At 42.0% G+C, this 25720-nt stretch overlaps 2 protein-coding genes across 2 annotated transcripts; both read left to right on the forward strand.

Moving 5' to 3' along the window:
* The first annotated feature begins 11056 nt into the window (after nucleotides 1-11056).
* Nucleotides 11057-15669, forward strand: LOC140258722 (parvalbumin, thymic-like). The gene is given in 7 exon segments (XM_072349311.1): nucleotides 11057-11085; nucleotides 11087-11132; nucleotides 11134-11168; nucleotides 12870-12937; nucleotides 13714-13846; nucleotides 14116-14225; nucleotides 15516-15669. Coding segments are annotated over 7 exon segments (447 nt in total). The 3' UTR covers nucleotides 15542-15669.
* Nucleotides 15670-21952: 6283 nt separating this feature from the next.
* On the forward strand, nucleotides 21953-25311 carry LOC140258725 (parvalbumin beta-like). Its single transcript, XM_072349316.1, has 4 exons — nucleotides 21953-22028; nucleotides 23737-23869; nucleotides 24622-24731; nucleotides 25201-25311. Exons 1-4 carry the CDS (start codon nucleotides 21968-21970, stop codon nucleotides 25224-25226), a joined length of 330 nt encoding a protein of 109 aa, XP_072205417.1. The 5' UTR covers nucleotides 21953-21967; the 3' UTR covers nucleotides 25227-25311.
* The last annotated feature ends 409 nt before the right edge of the window (nucleotides 25312-25720 follow it).

Genomic DNA, 25720 nt, shown 5'->3' on the forward strand with positions numbered 1-25720 from the left:
AAGCCTGTATGATCTTTAATCACCTAGAAACAGTCCTGAAACAAACCTCATTTATTTACGTTTATTCCTGATCTGCTCCATATCCCTGTGCAATGGTTACCTCCCAGAGAATGCTGGTTCTGAAAAAGAGACAAAAAAAGGAACCTTGCTGTAGACCAGAACCTTTCTCTCTTTCACACAATATTGTTATGCTGTGCTTTCTGGAAGTAGCTGATGGGCAGCTGCTTAGAATAGACACTTTGTGAATAAAAGCAAAATAGAGGAAACATTCTCTGTCTGATTACTCTCTGTCTGATGCTGGAGGGTCACTTTAAAAACAGAAGTCATACATTGATACATAGCTTGATGAAAGATGTTTAAAGAATAAAACCTCTACTGCAAGCGTTTACATTTACGATCAATGTAATGACTGACATATCTGACTCACAGCAGAAATGCCATTGCAGGCCCATTCCTTCCAAAGGGAGCACCTTGCCGTGTCTCTTGGACAACAAGTGATTGAAGAGCACGGCAAGACAGGCCACTCCACGCAGCTCAACTAGCAGCGGTAAGGAGCTGAGCATAGTGGGCTTGTGAAGAGACACTACAAAGCCTCAGATCCAACCCTGTCTGCAGTGTGGATTTACAAAGTACAGCGTGGTGCTGTCACACTGCAGAACAACCACACTAAGTACAGCTTTAAGCACAGCCGTGAGCAGGGCTCCTCTCTACTCACCGCTTCTGAGGGTCACACGAGTACACAGGAGGTAGTGAAGATGGAGGGTTAGCGTACCCAGTGTCAGCATGTCACCTCTTAGCTCCCCTAAGCTGGGGATCTTGTGTCTGCATTGAAGAATGATTCATTTTGAAAGAATGCAGGTATCAAAATGCAGGCAGATCTCCAACTACGTATAAATTAGACTATCTGTTTCTTGCTGATACAAATTTTCACACGCTAGGGGGGAAAAGTGCTGCTTTCATGCATCACTTTGCGCTGGATTGTGTCCAGTTGCTTTACTTATCATTATGCAACTCAACCCAGGGCAATTCAACACCCAAAGACAAAATTAGAAATATAAAAATATATTTGCATGGTTTCTTTGCTCTCCACAACAATGTTTGTTTCACCCCTCAACCCAAGATGAACTGTACAGCACAACATGAAGGACTGACAGCAGCATCCTCTATGAGATGAGAGCTACGTTCAGCTCTCGCCAGGCAAAGCGGCCGTCACAGTGTCCCACAGCCCTGAGCATGAAGGGCTGCACATGGGGATACTGCGGGGATACCTGGGTGAGGTGCAGGGAGAACTGAACTACATTCATTTGCCCACAAGAATTATTTCAGTAAAAGGGACTCATTAATGCAGGCTAAAGATATTTACTGTCAGCTGCTATGAAGTGCAGTTCTCAGACCGTCCCATTCTTAGAAAGCCATAAGCACAAAACATGACAAAGGTCTGACACAGCTAGCACAGACCCAGAGGTTTGCCCCTTTCTGCACAGGACAAAATCCTTCCCAGGTGTTTCCGACTTTAGAAGAGAAGTTCTCTTGTTTCCTTTAACTTCACAACTGCAAAGTTTGCCATCAAATTCAGCACTGAGCGACCACTGCCTGCAGAAATGTCAGATGGTGCAAAGTACCTCGGGAAGATCTGGAAAGTGCTCAGCGTTCCTCAGAACAGAAATAGCTGCTACCACCAGGGAGAAATTCCTGTCACATACAGCCCAAAGAAATGGGTGTTAGGGTATTAATTGCACATACTTAGAGGCAGACTAAATACAGACATTGCATTACACTTGTTGGGGGAGTGGGTCTGATTTTTTGTGTTGGCAGAGTCTCTTTGCCTGGGATTTGCGGCATTTCACCATTTTCACTATGGTGTTTCCAGCCCTACTTCCAGTATCCAACACACAGCTCTTCTGAAAACTGAACACCAGCAGTCTTGACATAAAGGCAAAAGCAGCCGCATTGCCCATGCAGCTCTTGCTGCATAGACGTGCTCCAGTTGCCATCAGAAAATGTTGCTTCTCCTCAGCTTGTCACATTTTCACCCATAAGAATAGAACAGAAATACAGTGCTGTGTTTTTGACTACACTTCAGAGACAACAGACCAGGCCCCTGACACTGAAAAAACAGGCTGTGTTTAAAGAAAGCATCTTCAGCTTTTCAGCTCCAAACCTTCCTGACCAGCACAACACACAAAAACTGAAACCGGTCTGTGGGGAGCAACCAACAGGAGAAGCCAGAGAGGACTGGAAGCCCCGAGGCTGTGATGGCAGTGTGCTACCAAACAGAGCTCAGCGCTTTTGTTAAACACAGCCCTAAACTCTCACTGTGCTGGAAAGCAAAGCATGCATCAGCTTTATCTGCACTGACCACTCCGTAATCTTCCATGCTGTCGGGGCTCCATACAAACAGTCCTCGTGTGAACTACATCTGTCTAGCTCAGAGCCTGTCCTTTTAGACAGCCCTGGGGCTGCAGTCCTATTCCTGGTCTTTTTCAGCACGGCTCTTTGCCCCAGGACAGGCTGAGCAGGCAGGAGCTGTTCCAGCAGGACGTTCAGTGTGAGGCCTGTCCCCAAGGACTGGTGTTCTGAAAGAGCATTAGGAGCCCTAGAAGGATTTCTTATTTTCTCTTACAATTTTGGTGTAGAGGATTTCTCCAAAACAAGAAAGATCCATTAGACTTATTTTCTACTTAATTCCATGCTAATAATACATTACTTCAAGTTACAGCAAGAAGTTCTCCTTTAGGTATGAGGTTTCTAAGATTGATGCCATTATCTTCCAAATTAAATCCTCTGCCGCAATCAGGTAAACAAGTGTTGCTAGCCATGGCGCCCGCATGGTTCTCCTAGGAATGGTGCTAAAAGCATCATGGGGATTTGGGGTCAGCTGAGACAGGATATCTGATCCTGCAGATCCCAACTGGAATTTCCTTGGTAGCTGGAACAGTAGAGGACAAGCTGAATTATCAGATTCATCAGACAACTTAAAATGGCCTGAAATGAAGTGGTAGAGTTAAACATACAGGTTTGTTTTTACTGGACTGAAATACAGGGAAACAAACATCATTTTGAAAAGCATTGTTTGAGTCAAATTAATTTGGTTCTAATTGGAGTTAACAATAATTTTCCTTTGTTAAGCCTTTTTCACCCTAGCACCCTTCAAAGCAGTCAAGAAAGAGATACACATATCTGCAAATCTCATGTTCGCCACTGCCATTGTAGCAGCATTTCTCATCTCCAGTTCTATGTTTTTTTAATCTCTTCCATCTGCTCCACACATGTTCAGCATACCCAGTTTGGTAACTCATCAGCTCTGTTCATACATCAAGCCCGTGTATTCCAAACAAGCACGCCAGGCTATGCACTCATACTCCTACTGCCTGCAGCGGGCTGTAAACCTGCTGTAGCAACTGCCTGCATTGTGAAGAACACAGCACGAGGCTGCTCTGGGGAAGTGAACTGCTGCTCTATTTTGACAGGTCTCACCCAGGCTACTTTATGTAAAGTAAATAACTCTCTTCAGTTATATGTAACAAGACAGTATCTCAGAAGAGATTTGGGGCCACTTGTTCTTCTGGAGGCCTCTGCACAGCTGAGCCAGGCCGTGTTACGATGGCTGCTGAGCTGCCCACAGCCAGCTGCCACCGCCAGGAGCTGCACGCCTCGCCTGGCCTTATGGCCACAGCTGAGAGCCCAAGGGAATGCTACAGCCTCACCCAGCAGGCAGGGGATGCTCCAGGGTGCATTCTTCAGGAGGTTGGGGAATATTTTCCTTAATAGAATAGCATAAAATCAAGAGTGGAAAGGGAGCTGCAACATTTCAGCCTCTAAAGATGAGGTTCTTAGTTTCCATGCTACTGATTGCTTTTGCTTCTCTAATAATTGTCTTGATGTTTTTGCACGTGACATTGTTTACACAGTTTTCCTTGGAAAACGCCAGGGGCTTACAGAAGAACTGGCAGTAGGATACAACAAAAGGATGCTCGATTATCAGCCCATGAGATCTAGCTTTAAAACTGAATGCCATCTCATTCCACTCACCCCAGTGAAACCCTCCTTTCAGAAGGCAACCTGCAGGTCATACCAGCAACAGGTGAGTTCCCATGTTTCTGTCTCTTTTACAGCACTCAGCTCCGTGCCAGCCAGACCTGAGGTCTAAACAGGAGTGTCTGCTGCAGCTAAAGCTGACTACAAACAACAGGCTAGGCCAGTCACCCCTACACAGAAGTTACTCCCCCTCAGATCCATCAGTCACCACTCATCAGAAAGCTCTCAGGACCTTCTCTGTCCAAACAGCAGGTTGAGAAAGCTGAAGCTGCTGGTTTCAGCCTCCCGCTTCCATAAAGGCCCTGATATAATTACTTACAGGTGCTTCAATTCAACCAATTCCAATAAGGCTTAGAAAAACTTTCCAGTGTTATTCAATGGATGCTCCTCTATCTGTTTTGTAATGACTACATACTTAATAGAAAAACATGCTTGGTTACCCAAATATTCATGAACTTTAAATCATGTTTAATTTTGTCCTTTTCCCCAAAGCATGACTTGAATTCTTCTATCAGTTCTAATAATGCATACACTCCAATTCCTACGCCAAAAAAATTCCATCATTTATAACCAGAAGCATTCATAATTTAAATGACTGTCTCCACTGTTGATGACACCATCAATTATAAAGTTACGTGATGGAGAAAATCTCCAGTGCTGATTAGCACACATTTTTCAACACGGCTGTTAAGTAAAGCTTTATATAGCTGTAGCTTTCAGGAAGAAGCGGGGATTTGGTATTCTGGAATCACCTTACCATGGCATTGTGAGATAACAGCTTCACAACGCTGCTCAGTAAAGGCTTCACGTTGCACGCGAGAATCAAATTTCCAAAACATTACATTTTGCACAAAAGTAGTTGACATTAAACTCAAACTTTAAATGCCGAATTCTGCCCAGAGCTGCAGCTTCAACAGCCCCGCTCACCTTTGTACATTTGTATGGGATACACGCTACCTGCACAAAAATTTACTCTTACTTCTCATATTCAGCAATGTCTTTAAGCATATATTTCACTTCACACCTGCACTGATCCACCTCTACTCAGAAAAGGACAGGCAGACGTGGAGAACTCGAGCATCAGCAAAACGCCTCCTGCGCTCACCTTCCGGAGTTTGACACCCGGACACTGCTGAGCGGTACGTCCAGATGAAGAAGTTGGAAAGGAATTAGCCAGATCCTTCCAAAACCATGAGATTCATACAAGAATCAAGAGTTTCTTTCACTTGTTTGTTGTCTGTGCATTCTAATGTCACTGTGTGATCCGTGCCTGAGAGCAGCAGCTGCAGCTGTGCACCTCCCTGTCTGGCAGCAGGAACTCACCATCAGCTGCTGCATGTCTCCAGGCCATTCTCTACTGTGAGAGGCAACCAGGGACAACCACACCTCAGGTTCTGGGCAGGACATGAACCTCTGCCCCCAGAGCTTCACTTGGCCCTTCACTCCTTAAGTTTCCAATTTAGGACAATTCCTTGTATGTTTTTAGTGAAGTGCAATAATCCAACTCAGTCAGAGGCTATCAAGTTCCAAGACAGTCATAGGTATTTATTGCTAGAATGCAATAAATGCATTTCTTCATTCAAAGCAGATTTGAAATGATTAAGTTTATACCTACTGGCTGCAGCAATTTGCAAATGGGATCCACAGTGACTGTAACATTGTTTGTCCCAGAACGAATAACAAGAACCAACCATTTGTGCCTGTGTTGTTCTACAGCACACAGCAAAGCTCGAAACCACTGCAATATCCAGACACTGCTGTTACCCAGGAGCTACAGCACAAACACAACCCTGTCCAGGAAGAACAATGCCCTGTTCTGTCTTCTCATTCTGCTGATCCTTTAAACACTGGAATCATTTTATTGATGCATCATTTGATTGAACCCCACTTAGCTGTCAGACATCAATGTATTATTGTTTGTAAAGACCTAATGCTTTCATATCTGATGCCTCTACGTCTCTAGTACCAATTATCATATTAATTTAGCTCACTTTTCTATAGTTCTCATTCTAATTATTCTCTGTGCTCTGCTGTTTGTTGGCGATGTCTAACAAAGGATGAAGGAATGCTTCCGAGCTCCTGGTCTGGGTGTGTGCCCTGGAGGCCAGGACTCCATATTTGGATGATTCCCGAAGGCACAGCAGCCCCTCATCACACTCTGGTTTCCATAGAAAGAAGCACGAAGGCACGCAGACAGCACCAAGTTTTGGCCAGCTGCTGATCTCAGCTCGTGGAGGAGCTCAGCCGCCTCTCCCCAGGCAGCCGTCCATGGGATGGGCGCAGGCGTTGTGCACAGGAGCCCCGCGAGGCACCTCCACGGCAGTTTGTGCTTGGGGGCTTTTTCAAACATACATAGCCTTAAAAAAATACACATCCTTGGCGAGCAACTCTGCCAGAAAAATCAAAGGCACTGCTTTGCTCAGCAATAGCAGTTCTACATGCTCCAAAAGTAATGCCTCCTATTTATTTCCATGGGAACAACAGCAGATGTGAAGATTACAGCAACACTAATCCACAGATCAAATTCTCAGGTACAATCATTTTTCAACACAGTCACTACGATGAGTTACAGATTCTCACTAGTGATGAACAAGAGCCTGCATGCCACTTTTGTACAAATCTGCATGAGCAGAGGTGAGCACAGTCACCAGTCACCACCCCTGAAATGCATTCCTCACTGTGCTGACACTGCTGACACTGTTTGGCCTCCATAAGCATTCACAAGCATCGATGAATGCCAATAGGGGCCATTTTTTCCACACAGAGGAATTCAGTTCCACCCCTTTGCTCCACCCACTCCCATGTCAGGCGCCATTCTGTCAGTGCCCCTCTGCTGCCATCTGTCACACAGCAACAGCACATCATGGAATGCTGGTGGGAAGGTTCAGCCTCTGCTGCCATCCCACCAACAGCCGCCTCTGACATCACTGGCCAAAACCATAAAACAGGAGGCATTACTTTCAGAGTGCAGTACATGCATGAATAACGGCCCGGTACTTAGTTTGTGCTCCTTTAACTACATAACTGTGAGAGTTGGCTATGTTTGTATTGGGATACACTGCACACACAGTATAGATTTAATAGACAAGAATACACAGATAAACTCTGCTTAGAACATCCAGACAGCTCAGACATACATAACATCTGAAAACCTGCTGCCTATGTTCAGCACCTATCAGCCACAGTTACGGAGCACACAGTGCAAAACACAGACCAGCAGCATTCCCTGCCTCAGGGGGTCCCTTCAGGGCCCATCATGTCTGAGAGCTGAAGACCATCACACAGGAGCAGAGTGCAACAGAGCAAATCCCTCCTGTGGCGCAGGGGTAGAAGTGCCGCTTCGCTACACAGGGGGCTCGAAACCCGGGAGTTGGACTCAATGATCTCTAAGGTCCCTTCCAACTCGCACAATACTATGATACTATGATGATGAAATACTGAACAGAGCAACTGTTTTCAGCACACGTCTTCGCTTCCAACGTAGCCAGAGCAGATTGCTTCGACAGAACAGATTTTATTTTCTACTCAAAACCCACAGTTATCCTACTCGTGGATTGCTTCAGAATTAAAGCAGAGCAGTATTTATCTTATGAGCTTTCTGGTGCTTGCGCTACTGGAATCTGATGGTTGAGCTATTTTGTCCATTTATGAATGATTCCATCGGCTGCACTAGGCTCAGGAGTCTGCCACCTCAGGAGTTATTTTACATGAACTTCCTTGTTCAGAAAAAAACCTTTTTCTTTCTGCATCACCATTTGGCCATTTTTAGAAAGACACTTAAATGGAAATATATCTTTTGTAGTTACCAAACTGCAAAAATAAAACAAATGCATTATTTGGTATCCCAGGTACAGCCTCCACACCCCCACAGCAGACATTGCAGTGCTTTTCAGCACTTTGCTGGGGTAGTTCTGAGGTGTCCACAGATGTTCACTTAAGCAATATGTCACTCCAGCAGAAATGTTGCTAGAATGACAGGAGCGTGATGCACTAATGCAATTACACTAAGTTACATTCATACAATTTCTTTCATCTCACATAGTCCTAAAGCAAATGACAAGCTGAATGGATAGTGCCCTTTCACTATTCACACATCATTCTTCACATAGGATAGGTTAAATACACGATATGAGGTGACTGCTATTCCTTGACTGGCAGCCCTGGATATCCATGTCATTGGCTTCCAGGGAAAACCATCACGCACCTATATAAAGGCAGCAAATCTAATTAATTTCAATTAAAACGGACATTCACAACTGCTTACTATATTCTTGTTATTCTGCTGCACACACAATTCCCTTCAGTGCTCAAAGAATAATAAGAGATGCAATACAGAACAATCATAGATGGCCTATAGCTGCTCAACATGGAGTTGTAACTTCAGTTGTTGGAGGGGTTAAGGACAAAAATGGAAAAAATAAAGCAGGAGAAGAGCATTCCATTACAGAGCCCTGTAGAAGCCAATGAGACTTGAGAGAAGTGAAATACTCGAGTCACAGGGTTTAAAACTGCTCTTAGTGGAAACCTGATAATCTGAAATGGATATTTTTCCCTATGTTTTAATAACTCCCCAGATCCTTTCCCTGCCAAGCTGGATGGCAGCTGGAAAGACACTATCAGTATTTAACATAAGAAAGTAAAAATGACCAGACAGATGTTTTTGCCATGTCTAACAAAGAGCTTGCAACCCAAATGTTTGTTGGAGGCTGGTTGTAAATAGAGTTACATGATCCTGGTGCATTTCAGCCAGTGCACATGTTCCGGCTCTGAAGTGCCTCCAATCTCACTGCAAAAGTGACTCCAAAATTCACCGGAGTCTGAGTGCAGCTAAGCAGACCAGAGCTATAAATCATTTAACGTTCAAGTTTCATCCTTGAAATTTCAGAGAACAAAAGGAATTGTGTCCTCACAGCTTCTTAGGAAACAAAGCACGCTTTTAAAGATTGCTTCCTTATGTGAAGCACATACAAAAGTTCAAACTAATGCCAAGAGTCCACAGGCATTAAGGGAAATAACAGCAATCACTGCTATTTTTAAAGGGAAGAGTGGGGGCGAGGGGTTAACATATGTGGAATTAGCTCTAGGCAAAATGAGAAGCCATTGCATCTAAAATCAAATGCATTCTCTGAAACAGACACCAGAGCCCAAATTCCCTTGTAGACTCCTGCAGTCCAAGAGTTTCTGCAGAACTTGGCCTTCCTCTTAACTTAGCTTCATTAGGTCATATCATGCCATCAATTTTTATGCCGGATGCCCCGCTTACTGCACATCAGTTGTTGGCACTATGTAGGCAATTTTCCGATTTGGAGGGGGAGAAAAGGGTGGTGTGTGCACAAGGGTGAGGAATTTTCTTCCCATGTAGAATAAGTCATTTCTTAGAACAGTTAGAGGGGAAGCGATATTTGTATCCCTTCTGCCAGATGTCACCAGGGGCAACGAGAGCCAGGATTAAATATCTACCAAATTCTTCCTGAAATTTGTCAGCGCCAGGTGGTCAATAACCCATTCAGAAAACCGGCCGCCTCCCACTGCCATCCTTGGCCAATAGTTCCTCCTCTCATAAGAACGATCCCTGCAGCTGAAACGTTTTGATAGAGGACCAACTAGAGATTCTTTAAATAAAGCCTTGTTGCAATATTTTCTGCTGTTTCTATGCAGTAGGTGAAACAATGTCCCCTCCTCACATGCTTTTGCCATCTTGCATCTGCTGTTTGCGTTGGATGTGCTGAGCTCTCACAGAAACCCCTGTGCCTCTCTCCCTGCCTCACACAGCGAATGTCAGGGCTGTCCTCAGAGCTGGGTTAGGCTCGCCTTTCATCTTAGCAGGAAAAGCTTCTACAAAAAAAAAAAGATGCTTTGATACTCTCTGTGACATTAGGACAGCCTGCACTGTCACACCTTACTGTGCCACCACCTCAAGCTGTAACGCCTTGCTCTGCCATCCCTCACCCTGGCCGCAGTGCCATCTCGTGTTGCCATCCACATCTTGTTGTCTTTCACTCTTCTGCCTGAACCCACAGATGAGATCTGAGTCTGACTCCTCACCCAGTTACACCACGCAGTCCGTGAAACAAGGCTGAGATGATCAGCTCCCTTCTGTGTGAGCACAAAGGAACAGCACTCAGAAGAGAAAAAGGAAAAAAAAAAAAAAACACAAAAAAAACAAACAAAAAAAAACAAACAAAAAAAACAATGAAAAAGACACCAAAAAAAGTCAGTCACTTAAGGGTGATCAGAAGGTAGGTTACAGAACTGCAGACACTCCTCACATTTTGCTCCCTGCTACTACCAGCATTTCTCTCTCTATTCTAAAATGGAAGATCCGTCACACAGAGCTCAGCAGCTTTTGTCTCACAGACAGCTGGGTAGATCACAGCCCCTTTGCTTCATACAGACACCACCAAACAGGATGTCAGAACCTTACAGGATTCTAAGCTTTTCTCTGGAAACATACCAGACAAAATCCCCTCCCCCAGCCAACTGTTCCCATGGATTGACATAATATTATTTTACCTCCTGTAGCAACAAATTCACTGTGGGTTTTTTTTCAAAACAATAGCATCAAAAGAGGCATTTTGAAGATAATATAGCCGTTAGTTTTTCCCTACGTGGTTTGCTACATAAACAACATTTAAACGGGATGTCTTTAATGTTTTTATCGATTAAACTCTATCACGTTGTGTCTGCAGATAAGATAACAAGTCATCATCACATTTAAACCTTCATTAAAGTCACCCCTCCTGAAGCGAGCCCTGCTTCATTTCATCTGACTCCTCAGACCAAGCGTATCAGAAGGTTTTGGCTTTCTGTCCTACATCATATGGACAAGTTGGTATTTTCTGCTTAAATCAGAAGAAATTGAATACGACTCCGTCCTTTACGCGTATCTGGCCACTTATCTTGTTTCGTTTGCAAATATCATGTATTCTCTTGAGATAAAAATAGTACAAGATGATTAGTTAGGCAAGTTCATTTGACACCATTCCCCCTTCGTGACGCTTAAATCTAAAATCTGTATATGGTATACAACTTAAAGTATATATATGCAAGCTCAGCTCTGGTGGAGACACACAGCAAGTGCTCTCCTCCCAGCCAGACTGCTTCCTTATCCAGTTGAGAAGACCACAAAGGTAAGCTGATTAGATCCTCTGCTTTCAAAAACTTAAAAGAAAAATGCTCCCAACACGGAAAGCACCAATTTAATTAAAATATATATTCTAATACTGGCTGGTGTAATTATCACAAAATGACATAGAACAGAATTGCCATTCAGATCACAGGATGGGTAAAGACAGAGCGGTGCCCTTCACAGAAATTAAGGCCATGCTGCAGTTTCCAGATTATTTTTTTATCACCAAATCACCTTGCCCAGTGCTGAGAGGGAGAAACACTCTGCTCAAGAAGCCGCTGGGACAAAACAACTGCTATCAAAACAGAAGTAACTGAGCTGCCTTAGCTGGAGAAATGCTCACTGCCACCAGCATGGATTTGTCCCACTGTGTCCTTACATCCTATGAGATATTCAGACTGGCAATGTCCTCTGCTGACAACAAGCTGGTGAGGAGGCAGCGATTTCATATTGTGGAGAAAGCTTCTACCAATCTGTAGATCACAGATCAAAGTACACCAAAAATGGTTACCAGCATTTGGCCTCCTCCTCATTGGTGCTGCTTTCCATACTCACAGCATGTTGCTGAGAATCGGTTTGGGATTCGTGTGAAGAGATTTCTGTTCTCTGGTGGCTTTCAAGAATAACTTTTCTATGTCTCAATTCCTGTTTCTTAATTAACTTCAAGTTATCTCATAGCAATGCAGAAAGTTTTAAACTGCATTCTGCACTGGTGTGTGCTGTGAAACTAGAAATGCATTAACGCTGCTAAATGCAGCATTGCAAGGAGTGACCACCAATTTGGGCCTTGTAGCATTCACTTAAGAAATATATATTACTTTGGCAAATGAACTAATGCAGCTGTTGGTGGCTGAGAGAAACAAAGAGTATCTCTTGTCAAATGCTGCTGTATCAGAAGAAAATGCCTCCAGGCTTTTATTAGGAATGAGTATTAAGCCTCAATAGCTCTGCTCGAAGCAAATCAACATTCTGAACTGCTGAAACTGGGATACAAATCTGGCTTATCACCCATCATCACCAACTCAAAACAAATGACAAAATCACAGCATAATTGGGAACTTATTTGTAAAAAGCCACCATGAAAAATGGTCTTTTAATGCTGTAGTGCCCCAGCAGACCAAATTTACAGCACTGTTACATTTATTGGGTGCAGCAAAGCAGAAGAAATCTCTTGAGATTCAGACTTCCTTGAAACAAGTGAAATTATCCTTATTTATTCCACACCATTACTTTCATTCCTATAAAGATCACCACATTTATTGATAATAACACCACAGTTTTTATCATTCCAATTAAATTTAGTCCAGATATAGCTCTAGGGGACATACTCTACCCTGTCTTTTTATACGTGCTGTAAATATATGCTGATTTTAATTGAGTAGTAACCTACCTCTGGGAAAACCCACACCAAATTCATGAAGTTCTGTGCTTCCATACACTTTTGATTTGCTCCCCCAGCACAACACAGCCATCAGATCTTCCTGAAGCCCCACGTTCACACATACAGAATTCCTCCCTCATTACCCAGCTTTAAGTGGAAGCACCTGCTGCAGACATCTGCTTCAGTATGCTCCCCTTACAATTAGATGAATAATGTCTCCCCTATCACATACTGTCACTGCAGCAACTTCAAATAGAGCCATGAAAGAAATAGAGAAGTCATTTTAATGACTAAGTAGCTCACATTTAATTTATTTTACAGTTCAACAATGGCCATCACTGACATCCTTTCTGCTAAAGATATTGAATCTGCTCTCTCCAGCTGCCAGGGTAAGGAATGGTCTCTCTCCAGCCAGAAGATGCATATCATTTTTGAACCTTAAGATGGCATGCCTATCATTTTCCCCATAGATTCCTTCCCCGTGAGATATCTTTGTAACTACATTACAGCATAGCTTCTTGGATTCAGAAAGCCTTACAAGTGGTTATTTGGTGGGTAACATTACCTGAAACAGAGTGCCAGTAAGAGCCACAGTTTCAGTTAGCATAAAGCTGGCTCTCAATTCCCAAACCTGCCAAAGACATCAGTGGTTACCCTTGTCCTTCTGACTGCCAGAACAAGCTGCAGCTCACAGAATCCCCCCATTACTTGTGAAGCAATGAGCAGTTTTGCTTCTCTCAGAGTTCCCCCTGGCAGGACCATGGCAGTTCCCCAAACACCCCATCAAAAACTTCAAGGCTAAATAATTTTGTACCAAATTCTTCACCAAAGTAAGGACTAAGTGAATACAATACAAGAGTTGTTAGTAGGGCACAGCAGCACACTCTCAATGCTTATTAACTGCATCTGACACAGCCAGCTAGAGCCCTGATTTAGCACGATGTGCACTGTAGCAGAAAATTCCAAACTGGATGAAAGGATATATGAGCACAGGCACAGAGTGATTAAACAGGGAGAGTATCCACCAAATCATCTCAGCTGAGTTGGGGAACAGGAGAAAAAGGAGCAGGCTGATGTTCAAAACCAGGCATGTGTACTCCTAAGGAATACGCGTTGTAGCAGCAACTTGAAAGAAAAACATGTAAGAGGATTTTGTCTCTTCCAGCTGAGGATTCCTTCAATTATAAGTCTTTCTTCTCCACGGTTGGCTTATCCAGCAAAACTCCTGATCAGATCAAGACAGTTTTTGGAATCCTTGATCAGGACAAGAGCGGCTTCATTGAAGAAGAAGAGCTTCAGTAAGTATTGCTCAGCTGCTGCATTTCTTTGAAGAGTGGAAATCTTTGAACATCCCCAGTGTCCCAGAAAAAACTTGGTGTTATTTTTACAAAGCAATGCAAGGCTTTGATTTTCCTTGAATTTGTGTGGATCTCACCAGACGTTACAAACAAGTCTTACTTTTTTTTTGGTGTGTGTGGGTTTAAGTTAGAAAACCAGAGGTGTAATATGCTGAGGTCACTGCAGAAAAGCAGCCTCAAGCACAGCGCTCTGCCCTGCTCATTTCCAGGCTGTTTCTGAAGAACTTCTCTTCAAGTGCCAGAGCCCTCACCTCTGCGGAGACCAAGGCTTTCCTGGCTGCAGGTGACACTGACGGCGATGGCAAAATTGGAGTAGAAGGTAAGGCTGCTGGAAACTTCATCCAAGTCAGGCTTCAAAATGCATGCATTTAGTTACATTTAAATAGCTGAATGAAGAACACATCCTGGGAACCAATCCCAGTACTTCCTGTCATGTTTTTCATACTAACAAATACTCCTTTTTTTTTTTTTTTTTTTTTTTTTTTCATAGCCTTATTTCTATGTAGTTTCTGTTGTAGCAAAAACAGATTTAGGCCCAATGTAAAACCTGTTTTTTCAGCTAACAACAACAGTGTCGGGGTTCATTTCTGCATGTACCTGATCCATAGGCTCAGACTGCTGCATTTTCAGAAGGTTCTGAATGCTTTCTCACTCTGAATTTTCATTTTGGCAATGGACGCTCTGCACTTTTGGTCACAGGACACTTTCACTTTTAAACAGTTTCCACCTACATGAACTTAATTATTGACCCCTCTCAGCGTTACTGAGGGGGTAACCCTGTAACATAAAGCAAGGCCAGTATTGGTTCTAAGGGCCAGAACTGCTGTATGGCAGTGCATACATCCTCTGATGTTGGCAGGTTTCACTGCACGGTCCTTCTATGAGACACCACATCAAATTCCTTCAGAAAATCTCTCAGGAATAATGTGAACTGGATGGGGTATTTCTTCTAGAAACTGCAGCAGAAGAAAATAGGACATTATGCATCGTGTATTAGAGATGAAGTCACTGAAAACAGGGCTGTCTCAGCCGAACTAGGACAGGTGGCAATAACTCTAACAGACACACGTGCTAATCTTAGCCAGAGTTTGGGAGGAGAGAGATACACTGTTGGAGGAATTTGCTTTAGCAGCAGCTTTTGCAGCTTCTGTTTATGAGCCCCAAATAGGACATTATATTATGCCGGTCTTAGCTCTTAACTATTGAATTTCCCATTCTGAAATTATGTCACTACTAAAACGTTTTGCTTCTGAATAATAATTTAAAAGACCTGGAAATATATCAAAAGCTGCAGGTTTGAGCTAATTCATTCTGTTAGTTATTATCAGAGTTTGTAATGGGTTCCAGATAGTTTACCTTTAGCTCAGGATTTCCTACAAACATGAACTTACAGATGCACTCCTCCTCTCTGCACCAACTCTTTTGAAGGAGTAAAAAATCTGCCTCGCCCCCAGAATCTCAGTTTAGCAACAGCTCTGCAGTGTTATAATAGCACAGGGAGCCCTCCATAGCTATGAGATTAGGACATTTTTATCTATCTTTTCTAAAGATGTTACAAGCACTGTCATCTCATTTTATTCCCTGCCTTTCTCATTTTCTTTCTTGACAGAATTCCAGTCTCTGGTGAAGGCATAAACAGCGTTAGACCAAAGGCAGCCTTGGACTGACTCTTCCAATTACCTCGTCCAACAAGCACTTCGCACTCTGCATGTGTTTGTACATTTTTATATTGTTTCAGGCGTCAGCAATTCCCCATATGTCAAGTTCACACAAAGCATTGCTGAGGAATCTCACAGTGTACAGATGTTTCCATTGCAAAGAAGGCACTTTGTGATTTTCAGATACTCATAATGTTGAAATTGTGGCTAGAAGATGGGAGAAAAGAATGCTGTTTTTTTCAATTTTGTTTAGGTTTTCCTTCCTCATGTTTAACATGCTGACTTGCCACACACAGTTTTAATGATTTTAAACAACATGATATCTCTTAAGACATAAGTACCCTGGTTTTGCTGAGTTTCATTTCTGCTTAATTCTCTGATCCTTTAGGAAAAGCAATGCTAACAAGATAGCTACAAATAATTAATATTCATTCCCAGACCTGAGGCTCTGAGGAAAAAAAATGGAGGAGGAGCTGACACATAGCAGAAAGCATGGAATAAATTTGTGGGTATTTTACAAAATGAAGTATTAAGTTACAACATCTATCATCAGAAAGTGTTTATGGCCTAAAATGTAACTCTCCTTCAAGAAGATTTATCTTTCATGAAACCTAAGGCAGCTGTGAGATAGAGGAGAAGGCTCTAATCCCATCTCTGACACCAGCCCAAGTTACAGTCCCCTGATGACGGGCCACGGGCCTGGAGGTTTTTCTGTTCATCAGGAACATGTTGCTGATTATCTCTTAATAGCTACTACACAATAATGCTTTACCACGTTTGTGAATTTTGGTGTTTCAGATGAAATAACAGCCAGCCTTTATCCTAAAGTGAAGCAGAGTACAAACTCTGTTTTATGTGACTAAATAATGGCTATTATTCAGTTCTTTCATTTGTTATAATGAATGATCATCTACATAACCCATAACATCAGCAATCTACTCAAGCATGAAAATCACCAAGAGCTTATCTTCCCCTTTGATAAGTGTCTCGTAGGGTTTAGTACTACCGATGGCAGCCTTCATTAATGGAGAACAAACAATACTTACGGTGTTAAGCAGAGCTCAGTACACTCAGTAGATGTTACATATTTCTGGCTGAGTGCGCCACACATTTCCCCACTAACACTTAGTTGGGACTTTTCCCATCTACCATGCCTTGGTTCCAGCTCAGTAGCCTGTCATTTTAATTCTCCCTGCTGAAACTGGGTGATAATTGTAACATAATTTGGCAGCTGTTTAGAAGAAGAGCAGAAACAAAGCCTTCTGGAACTTTATGTAACACTCAGCATTGGCATTTCCATGAATTGCAACGTGATTAAGTGAGGCGAGCTCAACTCACCCAGCCCAGGCATGTAAGAAAGCTGTTCATCAGATTTAACACTGTTAATGCAAAAGAGGAATTCCAGCAATCAGACTCACCGAAGCCTTGGCAGAATCATAGTGAATATAAATTCTAATTCTATCCCCAAAGCCTTTGATGTTAAATCTGGGCTTGAATTATAGCTGCTGTTAATTACAGCACTGAAATATTTTGCATAATGATGACACTCTGTTGGTTCCTTTTCCTCATTTTCCTGAATGCTAAAGAAAAAAATGCAGAGCAATCCAGACCAGCAGCAACATTCAGATATAATACTGCATACAGCTCTACACACTGCTAGCTACTAAAATCTCACCTCACTAATTCACAAGCAGAGGGTGAACACAATGCAAGAAGTAACAAACCTGACATTTAATTTGTTGCACACCTGAATGTCTCTTGAGGAATGCAAGAAATGCAAGTCCATATGTAGAGAGCGACCTATCTGGTATTTTAGAGGTGCTCAACAATTGCACATCACTGCCTTCTGTTGCCACCAGGAGAACTTCAGGACTTCTGAGAGTGAGGCAATTCTTGTCTACAATGCAACTTCATGTAAAACTCTGAGAACTTTGTTCATGAGAAAATCCATTTCAAACAGCAATTCCTGGAAACAAAATGAGTTTAAATTTTTATCAAAGCCACCCAGTGACTTCATTAACGAGAAATTAGAATTTAAAATGGGGCTCACAGCCTGTTCAGCAAAAACAGCGTTTGGTCCCTATTAACTCTTGTGTTGGCACTAACATTCACATTTTTAGAACTGAACTGAAATAGAAGAGAATCATTTCCATCAAAAGCAAACAATTTCTTTCTGCTATGTGGCAGAAGCATTAAGAAATGAAAGCAATACCTTTCACTTTTCCTACTTTTATCAATTATGGCCCTAGACAGACCTACATAGGTGCCAACAGCTACTGGTTATACAGACGTTTGAAACAGTCTCTTAATGCATATCCTTTTGTAGCATAATGCCACAGAATAAAACAAACAGAAGATGTAAAAGGAAAGATTATGTCATTCATTCACAGAACTGTAGAAATTCATCCAAAAATCCCTGACGTAAAATTTTATTGGAAAACTCATTTAAATTAATTTTGGCTCAGCAATGTCAGCCTTCAGGTTTTTTAGGGAGTAGCAAGGACTGCTCGCTGTACTACACACTGCGATAGCACTAGAGAAAACCTTTGCTTGTGGGATGTCCCTGAAGATGCCACCTGATGTAGCAAGGAGGCAAACGGTGATATCACAATCTTACCACAACAAAGGCAAAGGGTCACAAAGTAATCTGTGCCAGAAGGGACCTCTGGAGGTCTGTAGTTCAACCCCCACCCCCTGGCCCAGAAAGCCAACTTACAGCACTCTGCTCTAAGATGGGTTTGAGTACCTACAGGCATGGAGGCTTGGTAACCTCTCTGATCAAACTGATAAGTAAGGATTCAATCCTCCACACTGAGTATTCATGAGTAAAGTACAAAAATAAAATGCGGATGAATACACACTTAAAATCCAATCTTCTACTTTAAACTGTTTATACTACAGCAAATCTGAAACCACCTAACAACACCCTGTGCATCATACTGGTAATCCATTCTCAGCCTCTACAGCAACTCCATCCTACCCAGATAATACTGCTTCTTAATTCCTAGGATAAAAGAAATGTTGTTTGTATGTTTTACTTATGACAACTAAAGATCAATATAAAACATGAACAGCAGATCTGAATCCTGCTGAGCCCACAGACTGTGAGTTCCTGGACACACCTCTGCTGCATACCTAGTCCTCTCATTACCCTGCTGGAGCAGAATAATCTTTAATCCTCCCAACACCTCTTGTGAAATAAAGACTTACTATAATCTGTTTAAGTGGGAAAGCTCTTATAAGGATATGATCAGTCAGATTTGGAGCCCAGTACCCCAAACCCAACCCATTGCTCCAGCTACTGAATCCATCACCTTTCTTAGATCAAATCTTGTCCTGATATTTAGTGGAAATTGGCTCCCCAATAACTTCGTGTTATTAGAGAACTCCAGCAGTTTTATCTCCCCACTGTTCCTCTGGAAAATCCCAGTCTAGAGCCATTTGTAAACTTTGGATTCCATCTCAGCCCTCCAACTGCTCAAAATCTGGCATTCATTTTCTAACAGGAGGAATAATAGAGCACAGAAAGGGCAAGGGGATGTCAGAACATTCATTACACACAGACGGTAAAGTCTCTTTGAGTTAGCAGCCAGCCCATGTGGAAAATCTTTGATGCAGCAGCATCAGAGACGCCTGGAGTTCTTCACACAAACAGTGTGGGCAGAGGGGGCCAAGCCTGGATTCATTTCCTGGAATGGGTTACTGAAATAGATATATCCTGATTGAATCCCTGAACTGACATCTATGATTCTACGTACTTAGCATCTTCATATTTAGTTGTGTGTATATTTTAAAGCATTTTAAGAAGTGGGTGCTGTGGAATCTGAACCAATTTAAAGCGTTCATGCTTTTGGAAACTCTGAATTTCCACACTGCTTTTGCTTGCAAGCACACAGATAAATAACACTGCATAGGTAGACTTTCTGGAAAACTTTCTGTATGGAAGGTCCATGGAGAAAACTGTCCTTCAGTTGGAATAAAGCTGATCCAGAACTTTAGATTTGCTCATCAGCATGTCTGGCACTAAAGAAAGCAAGAAAATCAGAGCTTCTGTATGTCAGGATCCAGAAAAGAAATTCAGATTACCACATCAGTTACCGTATGCAAAGAAGTCACTCCCAGTCAATGGCTTCCCCTGCAGCTGCAAAGACATCACGGACCCTACGGCTGAAAGGGGAATCTGTGTCCAATTTAAAATATATGAATGCCAAACTCAGAAGGAATCATACTGGTTTCATCACACCTAGATGGGTATCTCCTGGTATTTCCCAGATAACAACTTCCTGCCCTAACTCCTGAGATTCCACAACAAACTGATCCCATATTTGCAGCAATTTTTAGCCAGCATACAAATATACTCAGTAAAGCCTGGTTTCGTTAGGTAGCTGAAATAATCTGTTCTGCCTAATTATCACTGAAGGAAGATCTCCTGGATTCATTTCCAAGTTTTCTTTTCTTGTTATTTCAGCCTTTCAGTTGATTTGATAGATTAGACGTTTTTTTCTTTTAAATACCTGTTCCCCTCTCTTCTCTCCCTTGCTTGTGAATGCACACCTGTGCACCTGTTTTCATGACATTCGTTTCCTCTCACCCCGAGTAGTCTCGGAAAGATCTCGTGGTTGCACCTAACTGTCTTTGGTGCCATCTACAGGCAAGCTTCGATCAGCCACATCGACATTCAAGAAGTATCGATAAACGCACTGAAACTTCAATGTGGCCTCTTGACAAAAAAACATTCCTTGAATGTTCAGCAGCCCCAGTACGACTGACAGATCCTCTCTGATCTCATGCAATATTCTCACATTACGTAGGAATTTGATCAAAACCAAAGATAGATTCCTAGATGGAAAGACTGGGTCATTAGGCTGATACATTCAGGATAAAGAGACTTGAAATGTAACTTGCTCCATTGATTCTGTATGGCCCAGAAATCTTTGCTTTCACCATGTTCAATTTATCATACAGCACAGGTTTACATTAATGCAGTCAGCACTTCCTGTGTAAGTTTGTGTCTTAAAGAAATTATCCAGAAAAACTAAACTTTGTGCATCATTTTTGAGGGAAAAGACAGCAGCTTTATGTTACCACAAGAGTCGGCATTTATTTTATGTGTAACAGCATTACGCAAATACTCTCCAGACCTACAACAATATTCTGTGCGTGTCTATAAAAGTGTGGGTGTGTAATGTCCACCCAATGGCTCTTTACACTATTGTAATTTCAGCCAATCACGGACTGGTGAGATCCAACAGATTTCACAATGCAGTTGAATGGAAAACCCAGCAAGAGAAAAGCTGCAGTCCATGCTCAGCCACTGTCCAAATCCTTGTGGAAGTTCATCTTCTCAGTTAAGGAAAGAAGAAGCAAATATTACCAGTTTCATTGCTCAGTTTCACTCCTTTCCTTCTACTGATGCATACTGCCTTGGGCTACTGAATGACTGACAACCTTTGATCTATAAATGGAAACTTTCACTGTCATGATTTAAAACGTGTAACATGCAATGAAAAAATACTGAGAAAATGCGTCTCAGCATTAGTGTTGTTTGAAGACTATTAAGGTAATTGCAAGAGTAATGCTACATGGGTAACTGTTGCAAGGACTGAGCTCTTAGATGTCTCAGTCTCTGAGGATGGCCATTTGTAGCTATCATTTAAGCAGTTAAAAATAAAATAAAATAAGATAAAAAGTTCATTCACAGCTCAGAAAACACTCACTAGACTAAAAATAAGTGCAAGCTGAGACTATTTACTTTGTATAGCACTAAACCTTATATATTGTCTAAAACACCATGCACATTCCTTTGGGATATAAATATCAATCTGATTAGCTAGCAGGTTTTGTTAGCCACAGTAACTTATCCCCCAGGGTATCTGAGCCATCACATGGCTCTAGGACTTCTGTAAAAGGTCGAGAGGACTTAACTAAGGTCTATATAAGTCATTATCTCTGTCATCTGAAAAAGAATCAAGTCAAGAGGACTCTGCATAACCTTTACCTTAACGCTGTTTCTGTGCTTGGCTTGGGAAAACTAAGAGTCAAGGTGAACTGAACCTTTCTTCTTAGGGCTTCTGAAACCATCCGAAGAATCCACACGAAAAATGCAGAGAAGTAACAGGAGATCCCCATTTCTCATGCAATCCTATAAATACTTTTGGTTTTGTCCTCAGCTTATGCACTTCAAAACGTAGAGACACCAACCAGATGTGATGTGCATGTCTGAACTACAGGACGGAACAGCCTCCTCTTGCAGGGCAGCTCCCTTGCTTTGTACTGGGACCTGTGTTGTAACTGTCCCACTCATCAAACCTGGCTGCCTGCATGAGGCAGCAGCAAAGGATAATGAAGAAGATCAATACAAACTCTACCCACCGCTGTTTTTTTGTTTTGCAGAAGTGCTGACATGGCTCTTGCTGGTATCCTGACAGAAGCTGAAATTGCTGCTGGCCTACAGAGTTGCCAAGGTAACCTCTAACTTTTACATTCGTCTTTTCAGTAAATGTATCAAAGTCCTCTTTCCTCACTATCACAACTTCACAGTTCCTATGCAAATAGCAAAGGCTGAAGGCATGGACCAGGTAAGTATAATGTGCAGAGCACATGGTAAGAAGTTCTTGTTATGTTTGTTTACTCATTACAGTCACTGTTTTATCAGAGACAAAAAGGAGGCAAGGTATCTATGCCAGCCAAGGGATAGGGAACCAACTGCATTTGAGAAACTTCAAGTGAAAAAAACCCACATAGGTTGAAAGCCTGATTTTTTCAGAGAACATTATAAAATCCATTTCAATATGAGCAAAATTTTCATCATCAAGTTCTGCTGTTGCATCCAGTTCTTCAAGCCTGTGTGTTAACCCTTGCGTGTCTCCATACTTACACCCCGGGGTGGGACAGTTACTTGGGTGATAGATGTTCAAGTCTGTCAGTAAGCAATATAAAATTAGATACCAGCAATCGTTCCATTTGCAACTTCACCAGCATCATAAGATGTGACTTCAATTATTCAGTTCCAGTTACATCATATCAGTTGTTGCAGTCTAAGTACACATTGATTCATGATTTATCTCCTGCTCCAATTGGAATGAATCTTACTCTGGTGAAGTAACTGCTGCAGCAAGATGTTCCACGCCAGCTGCTGAAGCGCATTCAGGACGATGGACAGAAAACCTTAATCACAGTTCACCATGATACCAGAGAGATACGTCGTGTCCTGGAAAGGGTGAAGAAGGATAGAGAACACCACTGGTGGGAATCGCTTCTTAGATGGTCTCCAACAGCTACTGGGATTCTTAGTTCGGTACTTCATCCAGTTTTGATTTTGTTGATTCTAACAATAATATGCTTATTGTCTGTGATTATATTGTATGTTAGAGTTTGGTGTATGCTTAGATGTGTGTCTAGACTTGAAAGTAAAACAAGTAATCCTTTGCATTCTCTTAGATTTTTAGGCAATCTGCAGAATATGCGCTGTAACGAGGCAAGGCTTTCGGGGCATAGGGAGGGGGAGATGTTGCAGTAGGCTATTGCGGGGACCTTGTTGTATGGGATAGTTCTCCCTATTGCCCCCATATGCATATGCTTGCTTGAATATAGAGCTATGCTTGGAACAAGGTCAGTATGACCTTGAAGAAGCAGTAAACAAGATTTGGGAAGCTGATCAAGAAATAGAACAATGAAGAAAAGATCATTAAGGAGACTGCTGATGTGGCGTGTTCCTTGAGCCCCCCAATCAGTATATAGGAGATTGCATCCCAGACCAATCGGGGATTGACGAATGTACTAGGGGACTGTAAGAATAGACGTGTTCCTACAATAAATGGCCTTTTGCTGCTCACCACATTGGTGTACGCCAGTTATTGGCCCTGACCAAGCGGTTGGTCAGTCACACAAGGGTTAACACACAGGCTTGAAGAACCTGATGCAACATTTGTTTGTGTGAAATATACATTTATATGTTCCTGCACGGTGAGCACCACTGACAGTATTTTTCTTCCTAGGTTTGAGAGACCACTGGTGGATATATCCCACGAATCTGAGAGTAGGGAAAATTAATGAGTGTTGAGGGTTAATGAGGGTTTCTAATGACCCTGCAGAACAATTTGCTGCTTTCTGAAGAAAACCTGAATAATTCTTTTTCGGTTCTGGGTCTTCAACTCTCCCTGTTTATTTCAGCTGCCGATTCATTCAATTACAAAACCTTTTTTGTCAAAGTGGGTCTGAACTCCAAGTCCAAAGACCAGCTGGCCAAAGTCTTTGGGATTCTTGATCAGGACAGGAGTGGTTTTATTGAGGAAGATGAACTGAAGTAAGTACATTTAAAACAATTTGATTGTCTCAAAATGCAGCATAAGATCAGAAATTACTCCATTTTGGTCTGTATTTTTTTATGCTAGAACGTTATCAGTCTTGCATGTAGGTGTGTGCATGCACTTCTGTACGAGGTTGTGCTGAAGGAGTTCCAAGGAGAGACTGGGTCACAACGAGAAAACCCTTGGATAGAACTGAAAACGCTTTTTCATGTGGGGACAACTGACAGGCTGTGAAGACAAAAATAGCAGTGCTGATGGAGTCTTCTTTTCACTATTGCCATTTTTTCTTACTAGACCGAACTCAAAGAGCTATTTTTCTTCATCTGTGCTTCTATCATATGAACGCTGTCTTCCAGATCATATTCTCCTCACTTTGAAGTTAAAAAATAAGATAACCAAATTCTTGCCATTCATATGAGTCTATATCTCAGGAGAGAAGAAGGAAGATAACCCAGGAGGGAAGGGAGATCCTGCTACAAAGAAATGCTTTTTTATTCTGCTTTTTAATCCAATTAAACCAAAATGACATCAAGGACTTTACACATTATGATGCAACACCCTCTTCTCCATCTTGTATTCTCACTGAAGAAGGAAATTTTCCCACTGATTTAGACAGGATTTTTCAAAGAGCTTTTGAAACAGTCTCAAGGATTGAAAGAGACTTGGAATTTTACAGCTATCACCAAGAACTCTCTCTAAGTCCACTACTGAGTATATCTCAATCCTTTTTTTCTCTCATCTTTAACAGACTATTCCTGCAGAACTTCTCAGCTAGTGCCAGAGCTCTGACTGATGCTGAGACCAAGGCATTCCTAGCAGCAGGAGACAGTGATGGAGATGGTAAAATTGGAGTGGATGGTAAGACTCCCTTCACAGAACAGAGTGCTATTTGCCCATTGAACTTCCTTGCTCAGGGCAGCTGCCATGCTCCACACACTGCTAGTTATGGATCTGATTCTGAGGCGCTCAGCTCTGTTCTTTATCATAGAGGGGTTCTAACATAGGAGCAGAGGGTCTGGATTCTGCTCTCAGCCATAGATGGCCAGTCACTTTTTCATCTATGTAGACTTCTGTAGGGACGGAACCCAAATTTATATTTTTAAAATTTTAGTGTTTAATTTTGCTCCTTTTTATCATTAAACTACTGAGACTATGACACTTCAATGCAATATTTGTCTTAAATACCTATTATGATTATCCAAACACAGTGTAAAACATTCTAGCAGTGATTATCAGATCAGTTAATTAAGAAATTCAGAAAGTAAGTTTTTGAACGTGCAGTTACAAAATTTGGTTTCATTTTATTGTTCTTTTCTTTCTTTTTCAGAGTTTCAGGCCCTGGTCAAATCTTAACAAGCAGCCAAAAGAAAGACCAAGATACCTGCACCATAAACAAACTTTCCTATTGCAAGTCTATTATTTATGTTGTGCCCTGAAAGATTATGAACAGTTGGTGGCAAGTGACTTCATATTGCTAGAAAATACATGCAGTAGTGCAAGCTTTACTTAGATCTTGTTCACCAGCTTCTTAACCAGAAGGTCTCTATACTACTGGGAGACTGAATTGGAATCCACTCATCGGAATGCTAAAAATGTTAAGAGGAGAAGTTAAAACCATCTCTGCAGGCCATTTTGTGTTCAGCATTTGCACAAACAGCTAGCTTCTGTTGTAAACAATGGGAATTAATAAAATGTCTGGGTATAAAACCTCATTATGCTAACTGGTAGCAGTGACACTATCTCTGTATATTCCAGACATGCAATTAATGTTCCATATGTTTTTATGCCTTTCTTTATGCAACTGATTATGTTTCATATGCTACTTAAATGGCAGGACTTCGTGCTAA

Source organism: Excalfactoria chinensis, chromosome 14, assembly GCF_039878825.1.
Source record: "Excalfactoria chinensis isolate bCotChi1 chromosome 14, bCotChi1.hap2, whole genome shotgun sequence".
NCBI classification, from domain to species: Eukaryota; Metazoa; Chordata; class Aves; order Galliformes; family Phasianidae; genus Excalfactoria; species Excalfactoria chinensis.